The sequence below is a fragment of the Ammospiza nelsoni genome, chromosome 3 (genome assembly GCF_027579445.1).
Source record: "Ammospiza nelsoni isolate bAmmNel1 chromosome 3, bAmmNel1.pri, whole genome shotgun sequence".
NCBI classification, from domain to species: domain Eukaryota; kingdom Metazoa; phylum Chordata; class Aves; order Passeriformes; family Passerellidae; genus Ammospiza; species Ammospiza nelsoni.
Window position 1 is genome coordinate 106,166,608 of NC_080635.1, and position 20,523 is coordinate 106,187,130.

At 35.5% G+C, this 20,523-nt stretch overlaps 1 protein-coding gene across 1 annotated transcript in view; it reads right to left on the reverse strand.

Moving 5' to 3' along the window:
- Positions 1-20,523, reverse strand: part of ASCC3 (activating signal cointegrator 1 complex subunit 3) — a 251,444-nt gene that overhangs the window by 106,989 nt on the left and 123,932 nt on the right. Inside the window, exon 14 of the mRNA XM_059469026.1 lies at positions 19,793-19,927. Coding sequence (XP_059325009.1) covers positions 19,793-19,927 — 135 coding nt within the window. The remainder of the gene's footprint in view (positions 1-19,792; positions 19,928-20,523) is intronic.

The window sequence follows — 20,523 nt, forward strand, 5'->3', positions numbered from 1 at the left end:
ACACCTGATTAATTATATTAAGTGGTAATTACTTACTTTATTTGATACAGAACTAACAAACAAAAAATCTATTAAGAAACTGATAGACTTTTAAGCGGTGAGGCCAGTAAAACCTGATTTCCTATGAATTTTATATTCTTTGTGCCTCTGGCCCAACTCAAATGCTAGCTCCATCTGGTTTCCCTAACCTCATCTCTCCCAGAATTATTTCACTGCATTACCGTTTCATAAACTTTTCCACTGCACCCTCAGGACAAAAAAATACATCTTAAAAATGGCATCCGTAAGGCTTATGCTGATTTTTAACACAGCCATCCAGTTATTACTAACACCTTTGACAACGGTGTTGTCTTTTTTACTGGTTTAATTCCAAATTACTTGCAGAGTACTCTCAAGCTCTGCAAATTCAGTGCACAACTGTGAAGACTGTGGACTATTGAACATCATTCAAAATCAGTTTTAAAGGTAATGAAGTCTTTATGTAAGTGAGAGGGCGCAAAAGCAGCACTTAATAAGTGACAGAACAAGAAGGATTCTATTGCTATGCTCTTATGGCCAGCAGAGTTGGGAATTTGGAGTCAGCTTGTCAGCTAAAATGAGGCAGCTTTAGGCTTGCTGCCAGAGGAAATCAGCAGATGCAACAAATGAGCATTTTTCAGTCACCTCCAAACAGCTCAATTTTACCCCCAGATCCTGTTCAAATGTAGGGTACTTTCCCACAGACCTCTGCTAAGTTGCAAGATCCCCTATAGATTCAAACTCTACTGAAAAAAAATCAGGTTTTTTACTCTTCTCTCTTAAAAAAACCCTCCCCTCAAATTCAGCCATTATAGTACCAGTATTTTATGTTACCTACTAACATTTTATTTGATATTTTATGAAGCCTGCAAGATAATTGCTTTGTCAAGTTTAGAAACCACAGAGATGAACATATTTATGTATAATTAAATATGGCTTTCAAAGACTGTTTTCTACATCTACAGTTCTTTAAGCATTTACATAACCTAGCACGTATACCTCCCACCCAAGGCTGATATTTTGAGCAAAGGAATACTTCATTTTCTTATTCAAGTAATTTTTATAGCATATTTACAGAGATTTGGGGTGACAAAAAATACTGCATTGATCTTAATTTATCCATCTGCCTTGGGGTTTATAAACAAGATTAGAAACCCTCTGCAAAACTGAGGAGCTTGCAATTGTTAAGCTATTGTAATTTATTTACTGTTCTTTTAAAGCAGGATATACAGTTTCTTCATCAAACTAACTTTAATTGTCTTACATATCAGGTAAAACTCCAGGGAAATATAAGAAAATATCTCACATATCAAACACACCATGGAGACCAAATTATCTGGCATGGGAAGAGGTAAGGAGATTGTTACTTTCTCACTTGACACAGTACATAGCAGCACAAAACAGGTGAGAGGAGAGCTGCTGAGCTGATTGCTTGCACAGTCCCTCTCCAACCCTCATTAATTTCCATTTTTCACACTCTGTTTACTTATCTTGCATACATTAGTGCTAATGACTGTTCAACAGCGTCAGATGCCACACTATGAGCTTAATTTTCTTTAATATTTTAATTATATTAACATTCTTCTGTAAAATTAGTAGTCATATCTGTTAAAATCATTACATCCTGCATGCATTTAATCTTCTTAAAAGAGCTTTTCATTTCACAACTCTACCTTCTTTTAAGAGCAGCCTGTGAGAGACTGAAATGTGAAAGGCTGGTGATTCAGAGCAATTGGCCATTTGTGGAGCTGGCAGGGGGCTTTGCTCTGGCCAGGTTTGCATCCCTGCTCTCCCAGCCAAGGGCAGGAGCATTTTGTATTTGTGGTGGGGAAACCTCTAATCCCCATAAGGCAAATAGCAGACAATGCCAACCCTTGCCTTAAGGAAGCGTTGTGTACATATTTATTAGTACATATATTAGCCCAAATAATTTATCACTTGAAGTAATAACATTTTAGAATATATTTTTTATTGTTTTAAGTTGAAAAAATAACCGAGACTGAAGTAAAAGCACATTTTAAAAAAAAGTGATTTTCCTACTTTAAGACTGAAAGCTAATGCTACTTACGTAAACTACTTCTATAGATATCACTGCAAACACATTCAAAACATATCAGTAGCTTTCCTAGATAAAGACAACCACTTGATCTATACAAAACTGAACCACACACCATGGTTCAGTGCCAAGACAAATATAATGTTTGAGGCATTATGTAAAACATGCATACTACAGGGTTATCATCAGGATATCAGTCCTTGGTGGTTTCAAGATGGTAATACTGAATTATGAATTAAAATCAAAATAAAAAGAGTGAAGAATCTTTGACTCCTGCCCTCTGAACAAACTTTTAATTAGAATCAGTGCGACACATAGTTTTAAGACTTTTAGTTGCACTTGATTTTCTCATTTTACACTTTGAAAACTCACATAAAATATGCTATATTGTATATAAAATGGATGTAAACAACATAATGTACAAGTAATATTATAAAATACAGAGTCAGAGAGGATGAAGAAGACCTTCAAGATCATTGTTGAACCTTTGACCTAATATGACTATACCCACTAAACCACATTGTGACCTAATATGACTATACCCACTAAACCACATTGTGAAGTGCAACATCCAATTATTTTTTCAATAATTCCAGGGATGGTAAGACCACCATTTCCCTGGACAGCCTGTTCCAGCGCTTGGCAACCTTAGTGAAGAAAGTTTTTGCAACTTGTGGCCACTTTCCTTTGTCCTATCACTGGCTGTCTGGGAGAAGAGGCTGACTCTCACCAAGCCACAATCTCCTTCCAGGCAGTTGTGGAGAGCAATAATGCCCGCCCAAGTCTCCATTTCTCCAGACTGAACACCCCCAGCTCCCTCAGCTGCTCCTAACAGGACCTGTGCTCCAGACCTTTCACTGTTGTCCTTCTCTGGACTCGCTCCAGCCCCTCAATGTCCTGCCTGGAATGAGGGGCCCAAACTGAACATGGGATCTGAGGTGTGGCCTCACCATGCTGAGTACAGGGGAGCAATCACTGCCCTGGCCCTGCTGGCCACACTGCTGCTGACACAGGACAGGGTGCCTTCTGGGCCACCTGGGCACGCTGCTGGCTTGTACTCATGCTGCAAAGCAAGGCTGGATATCATATCATATCATATCATATCATATCATATCATATCATATCATATCATCACTTATCTTTAGGAACTGGTTTACATATCTAAGAATATTTTACTTTGTGAATTCCAGTCTAAATGTCAGAAGTTATTCAACAAAGGTATATCCTTCTGTTCATTTTATGTTTGCATATCAGCTATTTTTTAAAATTGATTTTTGAGTGCCAAATATAGAATTGCCAATTCTGTTGTCAAAGAAATTTTACACAGAATGGAAAGAGAGGGGCCACACTGAGCTGCAACACTGATTGTATCTCTGCTAACCCCAGAGACCACTTGCTAGAGGGAAACTTGCTGAGCCTGTTTTCTATGATATTATCAGACAGTCTTTCTGATAGTACCTGTAGAAATGGATGACTTGTAATTCTTGGCAGAGCCTTTTCATTCACGAGATCAACCTAGAACATACTCCCTACTCTATTTCTTCTTTGAGAAAGCATCATTTAAGATAAGAAGTTCGCTTCATCATACTTGTTTCATTTGCAGGCTGCTAGTATGGAAGCTACGAGGGCTGGCCAGTGCTGTCTGGTGCAGAGAAATCTCTAAGCAAAAGCTAAGCAACTGAGCGACCCTTTGAGACAGGCCACTTGACATCAGCTTGGTATGGCAGGGTTCAGTTTGAGATTGAAACTCGGCAGATGTCTACACAGAGATCTGCACATCTGCAGGAGGAGTCTGGGCCCCCGGTTTGTCAGCTAAAACATAGCCAGTGGGAGCCAGGCAGCAGAGCTGTGCAGTGCTGCTGCTCCCTGCCATGTCTGCTCATGGATGAGCTCAGGCTCCAGTGCCTGAAGCACTCTGAACTTCACCCACTGCAACAGCAGCTCAGACACATCACACATTTGTAGTTTGCAGTTACCATGTTCAGGCTCCTAAAACCCCCGTGCTATAATTTCAGCTGGAAAAGCACTCCATGTTTCAAATTTAGGCTAATGAACAAGAATTATCCTGGAAAGAATAAAAGACAAATTAGACCTTCAAATAACTTTCCATTGCAACAAATTTCTATTGTAACTGACTCAGGTGGCATTTTCCCAACTCTCCCAGATGGCACATATCACTAATAGCTCTTAATTATCACTCAATATTCCAAGTAAATTGGAACTTAAATTATCTGCCTTCACACTAATCTCTGCTTATTCTAATACTCATACATTAAAATTAATCAGATCATCCTATGTTTTAAATGCTGAACATAACAGAACTAAGGAACATCATAGTAAAAGCAGGAATGGAGACTTTACATCCTTTCTATGGATGACAATGGCAACTTAATCAGGGGACATTATTTATCACAAACTCACTTCAGACTTGTTAGATCCCCCAAATGTAATTATGCAACCCCAAAATAACATTCCTACAGCCCTTCCTTTGTGATGGACAATCAGATGCACAAATTCACAGTCTGGCATCACCAGACTCAGTACAGGTCATAATGTTACTTTGTTGTACTTGAAAGTGTGACAAAAGCCAGGTTTTCTCCATGTGACAAAGCTGATAAGAACATACTCCAACCAAAATGTTCCCAAACTGTGGTCAGATAAATAATGGGATTAAATGCCTACTTAATCTCAATTTTTCCCTAAGAAGAAAAAGGATAAGAGTTGCTAAGTGATTTTTTTTCTTATCTGTCCAACTTTCTACAGTTATTGGTGTATTTTTTAGTTTGAGAGCAAAATTCCAGACTATTTTGTATTTGATGAAATGAGTTAACTGTGAAATCCCAAAGTTGTCTGAGATTCCTGAGCATAAATTCAGTCATGGAGGAGGAGGGATTTCCATTAATACCAGAAATAAATAAAAGTTTTATGAGGAATTTCACTCCTACCCCCACAAAATCCCAAAAGAAAATGCTTTGTAGAGTATTGGCCCTCATTCAACCTCTACCATTACACACAGTATATACTTTATAGAACAGAAAACTGAACTCAAGGAAATCTATATTATGGCTTTAACTCATGAACTCCCATACTTACATCAGCCCCTTTACAGTCCCAAAAAAAGCTGATATTTTTCCCTCAAAAAAAGATGGAAACTCATAGAACCCTTTGACAAATCTGTGTTCAAGTGTAATCAATTAATCCTCATGCGTTTTCTCCATCTAATCCCTGTTCTGATGCCAGAAGCTAATTTCACACATATCTTTTGTAAGGGGAAATACAAATTTGAAAGATACAAATATTGACTTTTCCTATTTGCTATTAAGTGTTATTCTTGTAATCAAAACAATGACTAAAAGACATAGAGAAAGAAATGGTTAAAACTGTCAATTTTTTAAGCTTCCTAAAATATGCGTTGGTCAAGAATTTTTATATCTTTTAAGAAAAAGTGAATGTAGCCTGTATTACATTACTATACAGAAATATGTATATGTACTATGCAGGTAAATTATGCATTATAATTATTTCACTTATACCTTATCTGTTCTGTGTTTATAATATCACCTATTAATGGATGCCAGAGGAGAAAAAGGAAAGACTAAAGAAGGGGAATAAGAAAAAAATTATCTTAGGAATTTCATACAAAGGTTAAGAATCCGTCTTTCAAGTCAAGAAGAGTGCTGCACCTCAAGCAGATGCCTGGAAGTCGAGCGCACTTTAATTCTCAGTCATCAAAATGCTCAGAGAAGTGAAACAAGGATCAAGGACCACAAAAAAGCGGCATTTATCAGCATTAAAAGGTACTGCCACAAGGTGGCTCTCAATACTCAGGATTGAAAACTATGACTCAAAAGATGAAATAAAAATCTCCATTTGCTTTGTTTTCTTAAAATTGTAACTGATATGTTTCACCTCCCTTATTCCAGAACACATTTATTTCCACACTAGGAAAATACTTTGAAAATATTTTAAATTCCAGCCAAGAGGTTTCTAGGCTCAATCCCTAACAGCATAATTTTCCTGTAGTTTCTTATTTCTCCCCAAACCAAAGCCTTTGTTATAGTTGGAATTCATATACACATAACTGAAATAACCTTATATACTTCTTTTGATTAAATTAGTTCTCAACTATTTACTAACACTAGTTCTATTTCATGATGAAAAACTATGAAGCTTCTACCTAGAACATGAATTTGTGCATGGACAGCATCTTATAGAGGTTGTTTTTTGTTTTTTTTCTGAAATGCTCTAGCTATATTATTTAGGTTGTTAAATATCACTTTATCATGTATCCTTTTTACAGGCTTATTAATAGTCTTGGGTATTTCTGGCTATCTTTCACCCTTTAATTATTTTTGTTATGAAAATATCTGTCTTCATTCAATATCACTTTTCTTCACAAGTGTGAAAATCTGAAATTTAAAGAAACTGGAACAGGTAGGAAAAATTAATGAACAGGGCTATGACTGCCAACTCAGTAAATCTGACAGTACTCAATAAATATGTGATGCAGAATCAAAGAATTGTAGACCTGTACAGCACTCTGAAAAGTACAGGAGTCTCTTAGGACAATCATCTTGGATATTTTCCTCAGACAAGAGATCTTGGTAGTTAGTTCAAGGAATATGCCCCTTCAGAGGAACAAAATCTAAGGGAATACCTGAAAATAACTCTTACAGCTGTTTTGTAACTACAGGCCAATGGAGGTATGTTTTCAATGTTACAAAGCAGTAAAAACACTTTTTAACTAAGCTATAACAATCGAACAAAAGCCCAGAAAATAATTTCTGAGTGTAAGGGATCATTAAAAGAATTAAAAGCAATACTGGTGTGTCTATATAATGGTGCATCTATATAAGTGTTTTAAATCCTTGAATCACTGGGACAAATTTGCATTTTCTTATTGCTTTCAGTTCCAGAAGCTTGCAGAATATCCACACCTGCAAAAAGTTAAACACTCTGCTGTGTTTTCTCTACGAAACACTATTTTGTGCTGTATTAAGTTGTGTCCTCAGGGCTTACTCCAAAGCCAAGAGTCTATTTTGCATTAGTTTTAGTATGTTTTCCAATGAGATCCTTCAACTGTAAACCAGCTACGGCTCTGCTCCATTATTCAGCAATACCACAGTTTAAATGAAAGCAGGGAAATACAATATTAACAGTTTCAAACACTTCAGATTTCTGAATGTTGTCCTTGAAAAACATACAGAGCACAATACTTGGAAAAAGGGATCGCTAGAATCAAAGACTTTGCTCTAGAATTCTACATTTGATTACAAAATTCATGCATATTAAAGCCAGAGGTACCCTCACAGAAAGAAAATTTGCAGCATTTTTCATCCTTGATGCAATGGCCTTTGATTCCCCAGCTTTTATTATTATTATTACAAAGAATTTTGAAAGGCTTTTGCAATGCTTTTGATACTCCAAATTCAAGAACCTCAGGGTTTGCCCTCCAGTACTAGGTTTTTAGCATTTTGTCAACAGTTCTCAATATTTTAGAACTTCTAAATATGCAAGTCATGGTTTTTGTCTTAGAAAACAAACAAAAAAAAAAGACAGAGAGGAGTCCCTAGCACATTAATTACTAACTAGAGGTCATAGCCTTAAACACAGCAATAATGACAGCAAATTCAAGCTTCATCTCTTGAGGACAGATCCTCAGAGTAGTTAGCAGAGATCAAGAAGGCATCTTAAAAATGCTGGTCAAGATCTTTATTCAAAGAGATAAGATCTTACATTTCCTTATTTGGAAAAAAAAAAAAAAACAAACCCCATTATAAGTGAAAACTGAGCAGCAACCAGCAAACATCAGCCCTCAAAGGACCAAGATGCTGCAAGCTCTGCTGGTCACAAGGATTTTGCTGCTGTGCAGGGTGGATTATTTCAGCTCTTGCTGAGTTCAGGCAATCAGCAGATGTACACATAACATCTTTCCACAGGCAACAAGTTTTTTTTTCTTGTCTGAAGATATTTTTTGATTGTCAGGGAAAAATACTTTTTTTCCTTAGTTTTAGCTATGAAAACTTTATTTTAGTTTTAGTCCTGTTGTATCTACTGGAGAACATGGACAATTTGCTAATTTTTTTTTTTTAAGAACCCCTTTCTAAGCTTCATCAAAGCCTCCCCATATTTAAGGAGTTTTCTGGCTGGCCTATGTTGACATCCATTGACTCAAATTTTCACAATTTCTATCTTCAGTCACTGAAAAGACTCACCAGATGACTTGTACAAAAAACTTTGAAGTCCCTTCCATAGTTTTCTTCCAGAAGTGGCAAACCACTACAATACAGCAAAACTTACATAAAAATAACTATTTTCAGTAATGCTTCAAACATGTTTCAATATTCTAATGTTTCTCAAGTTCTAAAAATTTAAAAATTTTTCATTTTTTAGCTTTGCTGGCTAAAATTAATTCTTTATCTACTTGCATTGGTATTGTCCAGAGGTTGAGGTCTGATAGGTGGAATGGGGAACAATAATTTGTTTAAGAATTCATAGTTCAGCACAGAAATTCACAAGTCCCCTAATACTGACAACCTGCCTATCTGCACTCTTCCAGCATCTTCTCACAAACTCCATACTTCCAAATTTGCCTTCCATATTTTTAGCAATTTTATTTTCATTTCACAATACACAGTAAGCTTAATTTTGTCAACTACCAGTTTTCATTATAGTTCATGCCCAGCTTGTGTATACTCTACACTTGTCAAAAACATGATGCTGTTACTCTAGTTCCCATTAGCATAATACATAATTTCCAGTTCTAGTTTTTTACTCAAATAAGCCAAAAATTACAACATTGTACATTTAGAAAGATTTATCCAAATGCATATTTATATGATGTTCATTCAAAAAAATCTTAGTTGTGGGAAAAAAATACTGGTTTTCAGATTTTTATGTGTTTTGGGACACACTCTATAATCAGGTTCTGTTGGTTTTGATGCAGCAATAAAAAGGTTTCTGAAATAACTGAGTTATTCAAAATAGATTTGGCAAATTTAGGCAAAATCCTAACTGGACTTTGATACAGGTGACATGCAATGGTATCTGTACATTCTAAAGAGCAGCAGTTTGTGGCTGTATACAACAAAATGCTTTCCTACAACAATATGATTCCCAGCAAGCAGGGATTCTTCTGATTCTTGTCTGACTTTTGAAATTCCAGTTCAAAGGATCTTAAGATGAATTCAAAACAACCAAAGATAAAAGAAGATACAACTAATCTTGCAGATACCGAGGCTTCCATAAAAATATAACAGATATTCTAAAAACCAGAGACTGACTACACACGTAACCAAACTTAGACTGCAGAAAGAAATATATGGCAATAAATATTTGGCAGTTCTCTAAAAATGAATCTCCACAACTTTTCAGAAGTATGCTTAATTACTTTTTAACTTATTTTGTTTTCTCCAAAGGACCTCTGGCTCTCAGTATGTGGAATTACTGGAATGTGGATCAAATTGAAATCACTCCCTCTTTATGTTTTCCTCTAATTACTCTTTCATTTAAAAGTCTCAAAAGTGCATGCCCATTTTCCAGTTCATCTTAATTAGATGTCATTGCCAGCTTCAATGGAAAACCACATCTGTCCAGTTCTGAACAACTCTATATCTTGTGCAAATAAACTAAAGGAATAGTTATAAAGCCCAATGAAATTTGCCTACACAATGGTATTTGGAGGAGTTGGAAGTAGAAAGTGAATGACAACTGAAATAGTCAACATATAGACCTAAACAATTCCACCAAATCATAATGAAACTAATATTTGAAAAACTTTATTATTTTGAAAATAAATGAAATCAAGAATATTAACTGAAATCCAATATTGTTTTCCACTTGTTAATAAAGTGGTTTTAAAATGAAAACCTGAATCAAGCATCTAAACGTACCTTGGTGAATCTATTTATTTGCACTGATTCTAATCATGTTTTTAAAGAGACAGTGTGAGACAGTTTCCAATATTGCAGTGATGTTTTCTGTCATTTTATGTGCTTATGAAAATGTATTTTTCAATTATAATGGGTCAGACCCTTAAATTTTTTAAAAAAATAACAATTCAAAGCTATCTTATACCTTCATTGTTTTACAATACAAAAGAAAATTACATGAATGCTCAGGGAGCAAAGGGGACACAGTCAGTTAACAGCGATACTCTGCAGGAAAAACATCAAGCAATTCCAGAAGAAAGAACATATATTTATTCTACAGGATAGCTGTGAACTACAGGATTTGTTCTGAATTTTAGCTCAGTAAAGACAACTACAAAGGGTGTTCTCTGATGGCCTGAATGTTTAAAGCAATCTCCAACCACTTAAAAAAATCAAGACACTGCATCCCTCATTTACAACCCTGAAGAATAGTACTTGGTGATGAACTTTTTAAAGTCAAGTGTGATTGCTAGAAAAAAACCCTAAAATAAAATACAATTCACCGGACCTTGCAAAGTTTACTTTCGTTATTTACTGTAGAAGAAATGAAACATGTTTTCTAAAAGAATGTCAATCACTGAACAGCATCAAGCCTGTTGGAGAGCAATATAATCACCCTGAAATACAAAGTACAACTGATCAACAAGAGGCATTGACTGTCAGTGTGCAATGCAGAAACCCTCCCAATTGTTATTAACTTTCAATTATTACTCTTCATTGCTAATAATTACTGTAGCTACACTATTTCCTGACAAATGATTTGCTAAGTAGATAGGATCTCTTTAAACACTATTTTTTAGTCAGCATATGATTTCCATACAAAGGTACTAAAACTGCATGTGATCAGAATCATTTGTCAGCATGGTTTGGTGCATCTTACAAGAAAAGGTGCCTGAAAATTGTCTACAGTCTTACTGTGAACATATTGCATAAGGTTGCACACTGCAAACTAGAACTAAATGGCACATTTTGGAAAAGCAAGCAAGACCTAGGGGTCTAGGGATTGAAAGCAGCTGAAAACTGGCTGAAGCAACCAAGCTCTTTGGGCTGAAAAGGGGCTAGGGTAGGCAGCACTTATGCTGAGTTGACTGTTTATAATTTCTTCTTGCTGGAGTGCTCACCTCTAACCAGGTATTGCCTGCCTTTTAGCCTTAAATCACAGAATAAAATGAAGAAAAGGGAGCTTTATCCATTCAACATACCTCACATACTTTTAATATACACCTGACCTGATTACACATGGTGAAAACAAGTGCTGGCAGAAATGAAAAGCGAGTAGTAGGCTGTGCTACTGAAGTACAAAGAATGCAGTCCTGGTCCCCAGACTTGTGAAAATTAAAACAATCATACTGGTTTTGTTTTTGCTTTTCCCTCCCAAATGTCTCAGAAGTTGATAATTTGTTTCTTTATGATTAGCACAGGTATTCAATATCCAAATATACTTGATACAATGGATGAGATTTCAAGTTGAAATCCTCTTATCCAGGGAAGCTGTTGATTAATAACTACTGGGAAAAGATATAGCAAACTTTTTGATCTGGATTACATGTTAAAGCATCCTAATAGCAAACTGAAGGAGATTTTCTCAGTCCAGGGAAAAAGGAATGTTGCGTGGCTTTTCTCTCTCAGTGTCCAGAATGAAGTTAAAATTTCAGGAAAGACAAAGAGATCACAATTGCTGATGCAAAAAATAAGAAATAGCTAAGAATGCATAGGAAAATAGGAAGAGATATTAAAGCTTTAATAAATTCATTTTTAAAATCAGTTAGTTTTACAGTAACATCAACATTTATGCTGATTTTAAAAGAAATACACATATGTTGCTACTGACTGTGCAAACCCCTGTAACTGCAACATCAACTTGTTAGAACTACTCATTACAGCAAGCAATGTCATAGCCTGACATCAAGGAACCTCTATTAGCCTAATATTCTTCCCATACCCCACAGAGAAAGAAGTTTCAGTATATTTTAAAAGTCTTAGATTTAAAGAGAATTACCTATTAAAGACATTCTTTTAAACAGTATAACTTTGAATTTCAGTTTCTATATTTGAAGCACTAATAAAACATTTAAACAAATTTATTTTCTTTAAGGTCTGAATTTACTGAATGCAAAGACTGCACTAACTTGCAGAAGACTGCAGTAGACTTCATTTAAGGAGATGTTTAATCATGTTATAAATATGACAACAGTTTCAAATGATCTTACTAAGCACATTTACTATTTAATAGGAATTTTGTCAACAATGAAAGGGGATGCTATAGGCAACACATTATCCCAGAGTTTATCAGAGCATTTCCATGGAGGATTAGAAAGAAAAGGCATTAAATCTTATATTTACAGTGGTTAAATCCATTACTGATTTTAACCTGAATAACTCTGAAATAGCTGAGAAGCTCTGTACAAAAGCATAAAACCTCTTTCAGTAGTTCCTTGAAGAAAAACATCAGCACCCTTGTCAGCTGTATTTGCAACCTCAGAGATCATTCTAGAAAAAGGTTTGCTAACCCATTTTTCTTGTAGAAGATCCATTACTAATGCAGTGCATCTTCTGGAAGTAGAACAAATATTCATGAGGTGGCTTTCCAGTGATAAACAGGATGAAACTAAGCATTGTTGCATATCAAGCTGACACTCATGATAGATAAAACAGAATATACAATCAAGCCCATAGATTAGTGGGGGGGAAAGTCCATTTTATTTTTTCACAGGATAGCAGAACACTGTTACTTGTTACATCAGTGCTGTACCATCAGAGCCTGAGAGACAAGAAGTCTGAAATCCTTGGATAAGAGACTGGTTTTCAGAAATACAGCTGATAACAGAATTCAGTCTATACCATATAGTTTATACCTTCTGATTCATAATAAAAACACTAGAAAGTTCCAGCAGGCTGTAAACAATACACAGGACTACACAGAGCATCAAGCTGAAAGTAGAACTACAAACTTAAAGCTGTGCAAATACAATTTCCAGAATGACACATAAAAAAGTAACTATTATAATAACAAAAATATACATCAAACTTCAAGCGGTTTTCCTTTTTAAAGGTCAGGAAAAGCAAAAGCAAAAAGAAATTTACTGTTTCTGTCAACTTTTTATTTCAGTTTACAACAGCTAACACTTAGCTTTAATATCTAGGAATACTGCTAAAAAAACTGAAGGCAATATTTTTCTATTGCTTACAATATATCCCTCTGTAAAAAGGCCTCCCCAAAATCAAAGTGTCCATCTGAATAACAATGCTAAATTCCACAGCTCAGGATTCATTAAAACAGTGGAATTGTTGTATACAGAGCACATTTTTCTTTAACACCTGAATTTTTAGGATCACATCTTATTGTGAATTTTGTCTCTGACCTTCAAGCAGGACTACTGAATAAAATATCCCATGAAAGAAATACAGAGCGCTTCACTTCCTTCTCTGAAAGACAATTAGCAAATATTTTTCACAAATAAAAAAATATAGTAATTATAAAACAAATAGGAAGCTTCAATATATGTTTGACATTTATTATAGCTAATGTATTTGAATACATATCCTCATTTTATTTTTATCGTTTTTTTAATGGCATATCAAATATTAGATATGTTATTAGTAAAACAAAAATAAAATTAGGATTGTTCTGAAATAATTAAATGTCAGGCAAATGATTGCACATTAAATATTTGATGAATACTCTCTAAAAATTAATTTCTAATAGTTTAAAAATGTTTGACAGATAATTAAGAGAACTAGTAATTGCTTGGATATTTAAGGCCAGTAAAGAATACAATGCTATTAACTATTCTACTTTTTCAGTTCATCCTGTGAAGTAGCCTTTACTTCCATTTGCTGTGTCTAGACTAGAACTGTTTGAGTATTACTTATTCTTGTAAGTCATATACTGGATTTCAGATGATTCTAAGTATGTTATTTATCCATTACAGCAAAAACTACATACAGAATACAAAATAAGGACTGTATTACATTATCAAGATTATTCTCTGCCAGGTATTGCTAAATTTCATGTCAAATGAAATGGCAAGACTGAATGGCCTGTAGTCTGCTAAATTTGGGAACAGTGCCAATAAACATCCATTTATACAAGATAGCTCTTGTCAGACAAACATGATATTATCATTATGAAGCTTAGATTAATCACTCTGCATCACACAGCAGTGATATAATACAGTTAAACAGGACTCCTGGGGGTCGACCTCTTTCTCCGGGCGACAACGGATAGAACAAGAGGACACAGTCTCAAGTTGCGTCAAGCTAGATGTAAGTTAGAAGTAAGAAGGAAATACTTCACAGAAAGAGTGGTCAGAAACTGGAATCATTTACCCAGTGAGGTGGTAGAGGCATCATCCCTTGAAGAATTTAAAAAAAGACTGGATGTGTCACTTGCTGCCATGATCTAGTTGAACAGTTAGAACATCGGCTGGACTAGATGATCTTATAGGTCTCTTCCAGTCTTGAAAATTCTGTGATTCTGTGATTCTGTGATTGGGAATTAAGTACTATATAAAATTAATTTCATTTATTAAAGAGATTAAAATCAGGCAATGATGACTGAAGAAAGTAATTGTATACAGGAACTTTCACATGACAGAATGTCAATGTCTTCAGAGATCCAATTTGACCTATGGATATTTAATATCTGTACCAGTGATCAAAAATTTAAAACATGAACATGCTGATTAAAGGTACAGTTTGGAAATAGAAACACTGAAATAATGATAAGTGCTTGCAAGGACAGATCAGTTCCTCACCACCCCTTGGCCCACCTACAGATGAACTTGGAGGTTTCAGGAACAAAGAAACCAGGCCATGTTTGGAGAATAGATTTTAAAAAGAACCTAGAAAAGCTCTTAAAAGTCATGTTTTATTGCATAAAATGTATTTGATTTATGGTGTAAGGTGTAAGAAATGCTGTGCCAGGTCAGACACAGTCTGTCTAGAGCAATAGCTGCTTTGAACAGCAAATGCCTAAGGAAGAGGAGTGTGAATGCTCTTCCCAGTATAATCTCTTGGCCCCTCTAACTTTGCCACTGGAAGACTTTCTGAGCAGCTTGATCTACGTCTAACAACAATAATTTGCTATTTCAATTAATAAAAAATTTCTCAGGGAAAAAAATTTAAGTCAATGAAGAGAGCTAGCATAAGATCCTGGGTCTAGAGCACTAGGCAGGCCAATTCAGACATGAAGAATTACACATGTCAAGGCTATAAACATTTTAGGAATTGTTACTGGAGCTCAAATAGAATTTTGTGCCTTGCTCAATTCCCTACATCACATTATAAACATTTCACAACAGCTGGTCCTTCTTGTACACAAAAACTATGAATCCATTAGTGTGTCCCTGCAGTATTTCTACAGCTCTGATTTGTTCTGTTTAGAACCACAGTTGTCTGCAGTAACATTTTCTTTTTTTTTTTTCCTAACAGTTGCAATGATAGAAATCTGTACATATACAATTCCTGATGACAGTCACTTAAGCCTGTAAATGTGTGTACCCCTATGTGGTACTGAAGTTTGTAGCTTAGCCAGTAAACCTCTCCAGCATTAGAATTACCATTGAAGGAGAAAACTTCTGCACTTTCAGGATACCTGAATGCAGCACGGTACTTGATTCAGGCACTGCTATTCCAGGCTCTGGTGTCTAATTCCAGGATGGGTTATTGGAAAGAAAGCAGAAAGTTAAGGAAAATGACTAACTTCTTTATATCCAACTTGACTTCACTGTGCCTTGTGTCTTTCTTTATCTGTTACACTTTGAAATCTTTAAAAATACTGGCACTGAAAGTTCCTATGACAAAATACATGATGATAAAACCCTTTGGTGAGATGCACATACATTACTGCTCTTAATATAGCTACTTCTGTTGGAAATATTTACTGCTAAGAAAGAAAATTTAGATTGAACAGTAATAGTTTTAATAACAACCCACCACATGCTCTAATCACTGAAATCTTTGGTGTACTCATAAGTCTTCATATGTAAGAGCCTTAATTGCTCAGAGAAATGTTGCTGGCATATTACTCATTTTATGATTATTGATGGCTGTTTATGCACAGTTGCTGCTTTGGCAGACTATATATCTTATTTGATTAGTATCTTTATTGTGCTAACTGTATATAAATAAAAATATGTCTCAAAGATACATGCTGTGACATAATTATTTCAATACAGTATATTCATATTAGTTTAAACAGCAAGTTTCTGATGAACAGAGAACATAAAACCACAAATTCCGTCAATATCTTGAAAACTCCTTTTGTAGACAATAGTTATTAGGTAACAGAGCCGGAATCAACAAAGTAATTAATTTTTATTTTAAATGAAATGAATATAATTTAGCTTTGTTTGTTGAATGGATCCTGAAAGAAGACAAATGGAAGTATGTTGGGAAAAGTTACTGGGGGTGTTTTGCTACTGATTTCAGTATGACTAGGCCTTCACTCTATTTTTAGTATTCTCATTACTGATTTATTTATGTGTGACAGTGAAGGAAACCTTAAGTACATTGTAGTATCTAATCTGTGTAAAATACTAACAACAGTATTAAAAAATAATATTTTCCCCAATATCTAGATCACACTTAAATGCAGAAGAAGTAAAATATTCCAAATTTACCCTCATGTAATATGTGCATATGATACATGCTGATCACTGGAAGAATTTCAAGTTCTTCTGTCTCTTCATAGCCATTGCAAGACTCAAGACAGACACAAGAAGGTTATGTGATCCTTGGCTGAGAACACAATTCCCTCTCATTCATTGCTATATGTTGTAGTTTAGGGGTGATACTCCCTAATTTACAGCTCCCACCTGAGAGTCTCCAAACCATGCACTGCTTGCTTGCTTCTCCCCTCCCAAAGCCTCCCCTTGCAGCTGGAGAGGAGAATTGGAGGCAAAAAGGTGAAGATCATGGGTTGGGATAAGAACAATTTACTGGAAACAGCAGTAAGGGAAGAAAGCAAACAGAAATAGGAACAGCACTGATGACACAGGGCACAGGACAGAGGGGAACCATTCACGTGTGACTGCAGGAATTGGCGTTACCAGACTACTCTGCTGCTCCTACATGACCAGAGGGACCCCCTCCTGCCCAGAGGACACCCCCTTCCCTCTGCCCCCAGATCCCAGCAATGATGTGAGTTGGTACAGAATAATCTCCAGGTCCTCTCTTGGCTACTGAAAAAATTAACCCAATCCTGGCTGGAACCAGGACGCTCTGGTCTTCACGCCTTTTCCTTCTTATCTGGTTATAAATTTGTTCTGTTACTGACAGTCACACTTCTTGTTCTTGCTTTTCCAGACAATCATCACCAGCCTGGTTTGTAAGTGCATTTTGCCTTATCTTCCACACTCTTCCTAGGTACTGATTTATAAGAATTTTTAAAATTCTGTTGGGAAAGATTCCATAATTTTGCACATTACATTTTCATGCCTCAAGTTTCTCTGTAAGAACACTTGGAAGTGTGTACCATTAGTACTGATCTTGTCTACAGCTTTTCCTGAAAAAGGGATGATGCTTATATTTTCATATTAAAAGAGTAGTATTCCCACACAAGAATTCAAATTCTCTTGGGAGTTTGCTTAGAATAACAAGTACATTTCACATGAACCTATATAGTGACAATATTTTACTTGCATTTTTTATGAATAGCATGTAAAGCTTACAATTTAAGTACTCATTTTCATTTACCTCTCTCTTTCCCAGTTCCTTCCTCACTTCCTGAATCATGATGCCAAGTCATCACTCTTTTCAGTGATGTTTTCAGCCTCTCTATTCAAGCCATTTCCTCAGTGTAAAAGCAGAGAGATTTGTCTGATTCATGGCAGCTTCCCAGAAGATTCTACTGTGTAATTCTCTAAATAAGCCAAAGACTGCTCTCCCAAGTCCTAAGTCTCACCGTCTACCATCACAACCTTCCTCTGAACACTGAACTCAGTCACTACAATGAAATTTGCCACTTATGGAAATGGCTTTCACCAAGTCTTGAGCAGCAAAGTAGGGGCCTGGTTGGACTCAAAAGCAGTCCCAAAGTGTAGTTTATGAACCTCATGGGTGGCCTGAATAATGCCACTATCCCAGATGATGGTTGAAAATGAAGTGGGGAGACTTCTGCCAGTATCCACTAGAGTAAGTCAGAACCACTACGTCTGCCTGGACAGATAATCCTCAACAGATCTCAACCAGAACCTCTCTGTCCCTTCCTTCCTGCTCCCACCTTGAAGCAGACAGGAGCTGCACATGTCCAGTTTCACTGTGGGGCTCTGCACAGTCAAAGATCAACCTAACAGAGAACACAACTCCCTCTCCTGCACCTCCCTGTCTGTGCTTTCCAGCTCGGTGCATTCGATGCACTGCCTCAGAGATGGAATCTACTGCTATTTCCACAAGTAATAAGCATTACAGCACATCAAACCACATTCATGTTACACATATTCCAAACAGGTTTAGAACTTTCCTCTGTGACAGTTTTGTGGTTTCCATCGACACAGGAATATGCTTTCTAATTAATATATCTAATTTAATTAATTACAGAAAAGTAAAACTAAAGACACAGGAGCTGTTTTCACTCACATACACAGTGAGTTGGATGAATACTTTTTTGACAGATATCTCACAAAATTTGCACTGCTGAAATAGGCATAAAATTTTTCTTAATTTCTTTGGCAATAATTTTGACTGTCTAAATAAGTACTAGTATTTTCAATAGCTTAATTTTTTCTTGTATTAACATTAAAAAACTAACGTTATTTTTAATAAATGAAGAGTTTCAGTTTTTCTTTCTAAGAAATGTAATGAAAAAAGGTTCAGCATTAATTAGTGCTATAGTAGAAACATGGGGTCTTCAAGTTCAAGTTTGATGTTTTTTATAATATAGCAGATATGAGCATCTACTAGAAAAAGAGGGGCTTTTAAATATGCTATGTTATGAAATATAATGATATCAACTTATATGAGCATAGTTTTAAAATATTTATTATAGCTCTCAGAAGCATCTTGCCAAAAAGAACATAATTTATCCTGATTTCTCCAGGTTTCAGAAATCTGATTCTGCCAACTGTAACATCTATGCTCCATTCATAATTACTAAAACTGAATGAATCTTTTCACATTCTCTTCAGAGGTATATAATAAAGTAACATTTTTTATTATAACTAACAACAGATGCAAGAACCTAAAACCCTCAGAAGATTGTAATTCACAGGTCTAAAATACTGAAAAGTTTAGATATATTTGCCAGTGCAAGAAAGTATCTCCCATATGTATTAAAACTTTTACAGCAATTATCTTCTCTAAGTTCATGGGGAGAAATCAATTGTGGAACGAGAAAGAACCTTATTTTTCATGGGATCTTAAAAAGACACTGCTAAATCTAATCTTTAGATTTCAGTTGATATCACCAAATATAAATGCCACACACAGCACAGAATTAAGAATTGTTATGGAAATATTATTTCAGTAGATATAATGGCATATTCCTTGAAACTGGTGGTTTAGAGACTTCCTTAGCTGCAAACATGAAAGTTACTGTCAAGTAGTACAAGCTGCATGAAACACAATTATCAGCTTTATCTTAACAAACTGAAAATAACAAGACTTTGCCCTTCCTTTACTATTACTCCTTCTGCTCCCCTATTCAATTCAGCAACCTCACATGACTTTTCAAAGCAAAATCTTCCCAGAAGCTGAAAAATGCTGCATCTATTCCCATGCTGGACTATCTTGTAAAAAATATCAATTCCAAGACTGAAAAGACTACCAGTGGAAATGATTCACTTACCTGTTTTTCAGCTTGTCCATATTCTGACCCTTGGGGTGACAAGAAGTGACAAATATGACCATTGTTCTTTGCTTTTTCTCGAAGAGCCATAGCAGTTCGTACCGTAGCATTTCTAGCATGAACAAACACCATCACCTTTAGACAGAAAGAAACAGGGCCAATGAGAAATAATAAAAAAGGTTTAATCAAATAATGAAAACTCTTTAATTACAAAATATTGCCTATGGTAATGACAAAAACTAGGTAATACATGACATACTGATGAAAACTAATGCCATTCAAAAGCAATTAAAGGATGATCCTGCCTACATTGTTATTGAATATTTTCAAAGAGCTTTTGAGGAGATTGCATCTTTTAAAAATTCTTAAGTCCTTAAAAATAGAGAACAATTGTTGGCCATAAATAGTTCATGTTCACATAGTACTAAGATTAACATTGATGTAAAGAGTTGTGTTATTTGACACATCCTAAATGATCTGGAAACAAATACTGGGCTGATAAACATTCTGATGCTACAACTTGGCTCGTGAGAAAAGAACAACCAAACAGAAGAGAACTACTCTGCAATGCTCACAGTTAAAAGCCCACAAGAATATTACCACTGTTAACAGACGGACCACTAATGCAATATTCAAAAGCCATGAAAACTAATCAAACTGTTTGAGAGAAATATTTTTACTTTTTTTCATGCTGTTGAGAATGTCAAGAAGAGATCTCAAAAAAGAGTTGG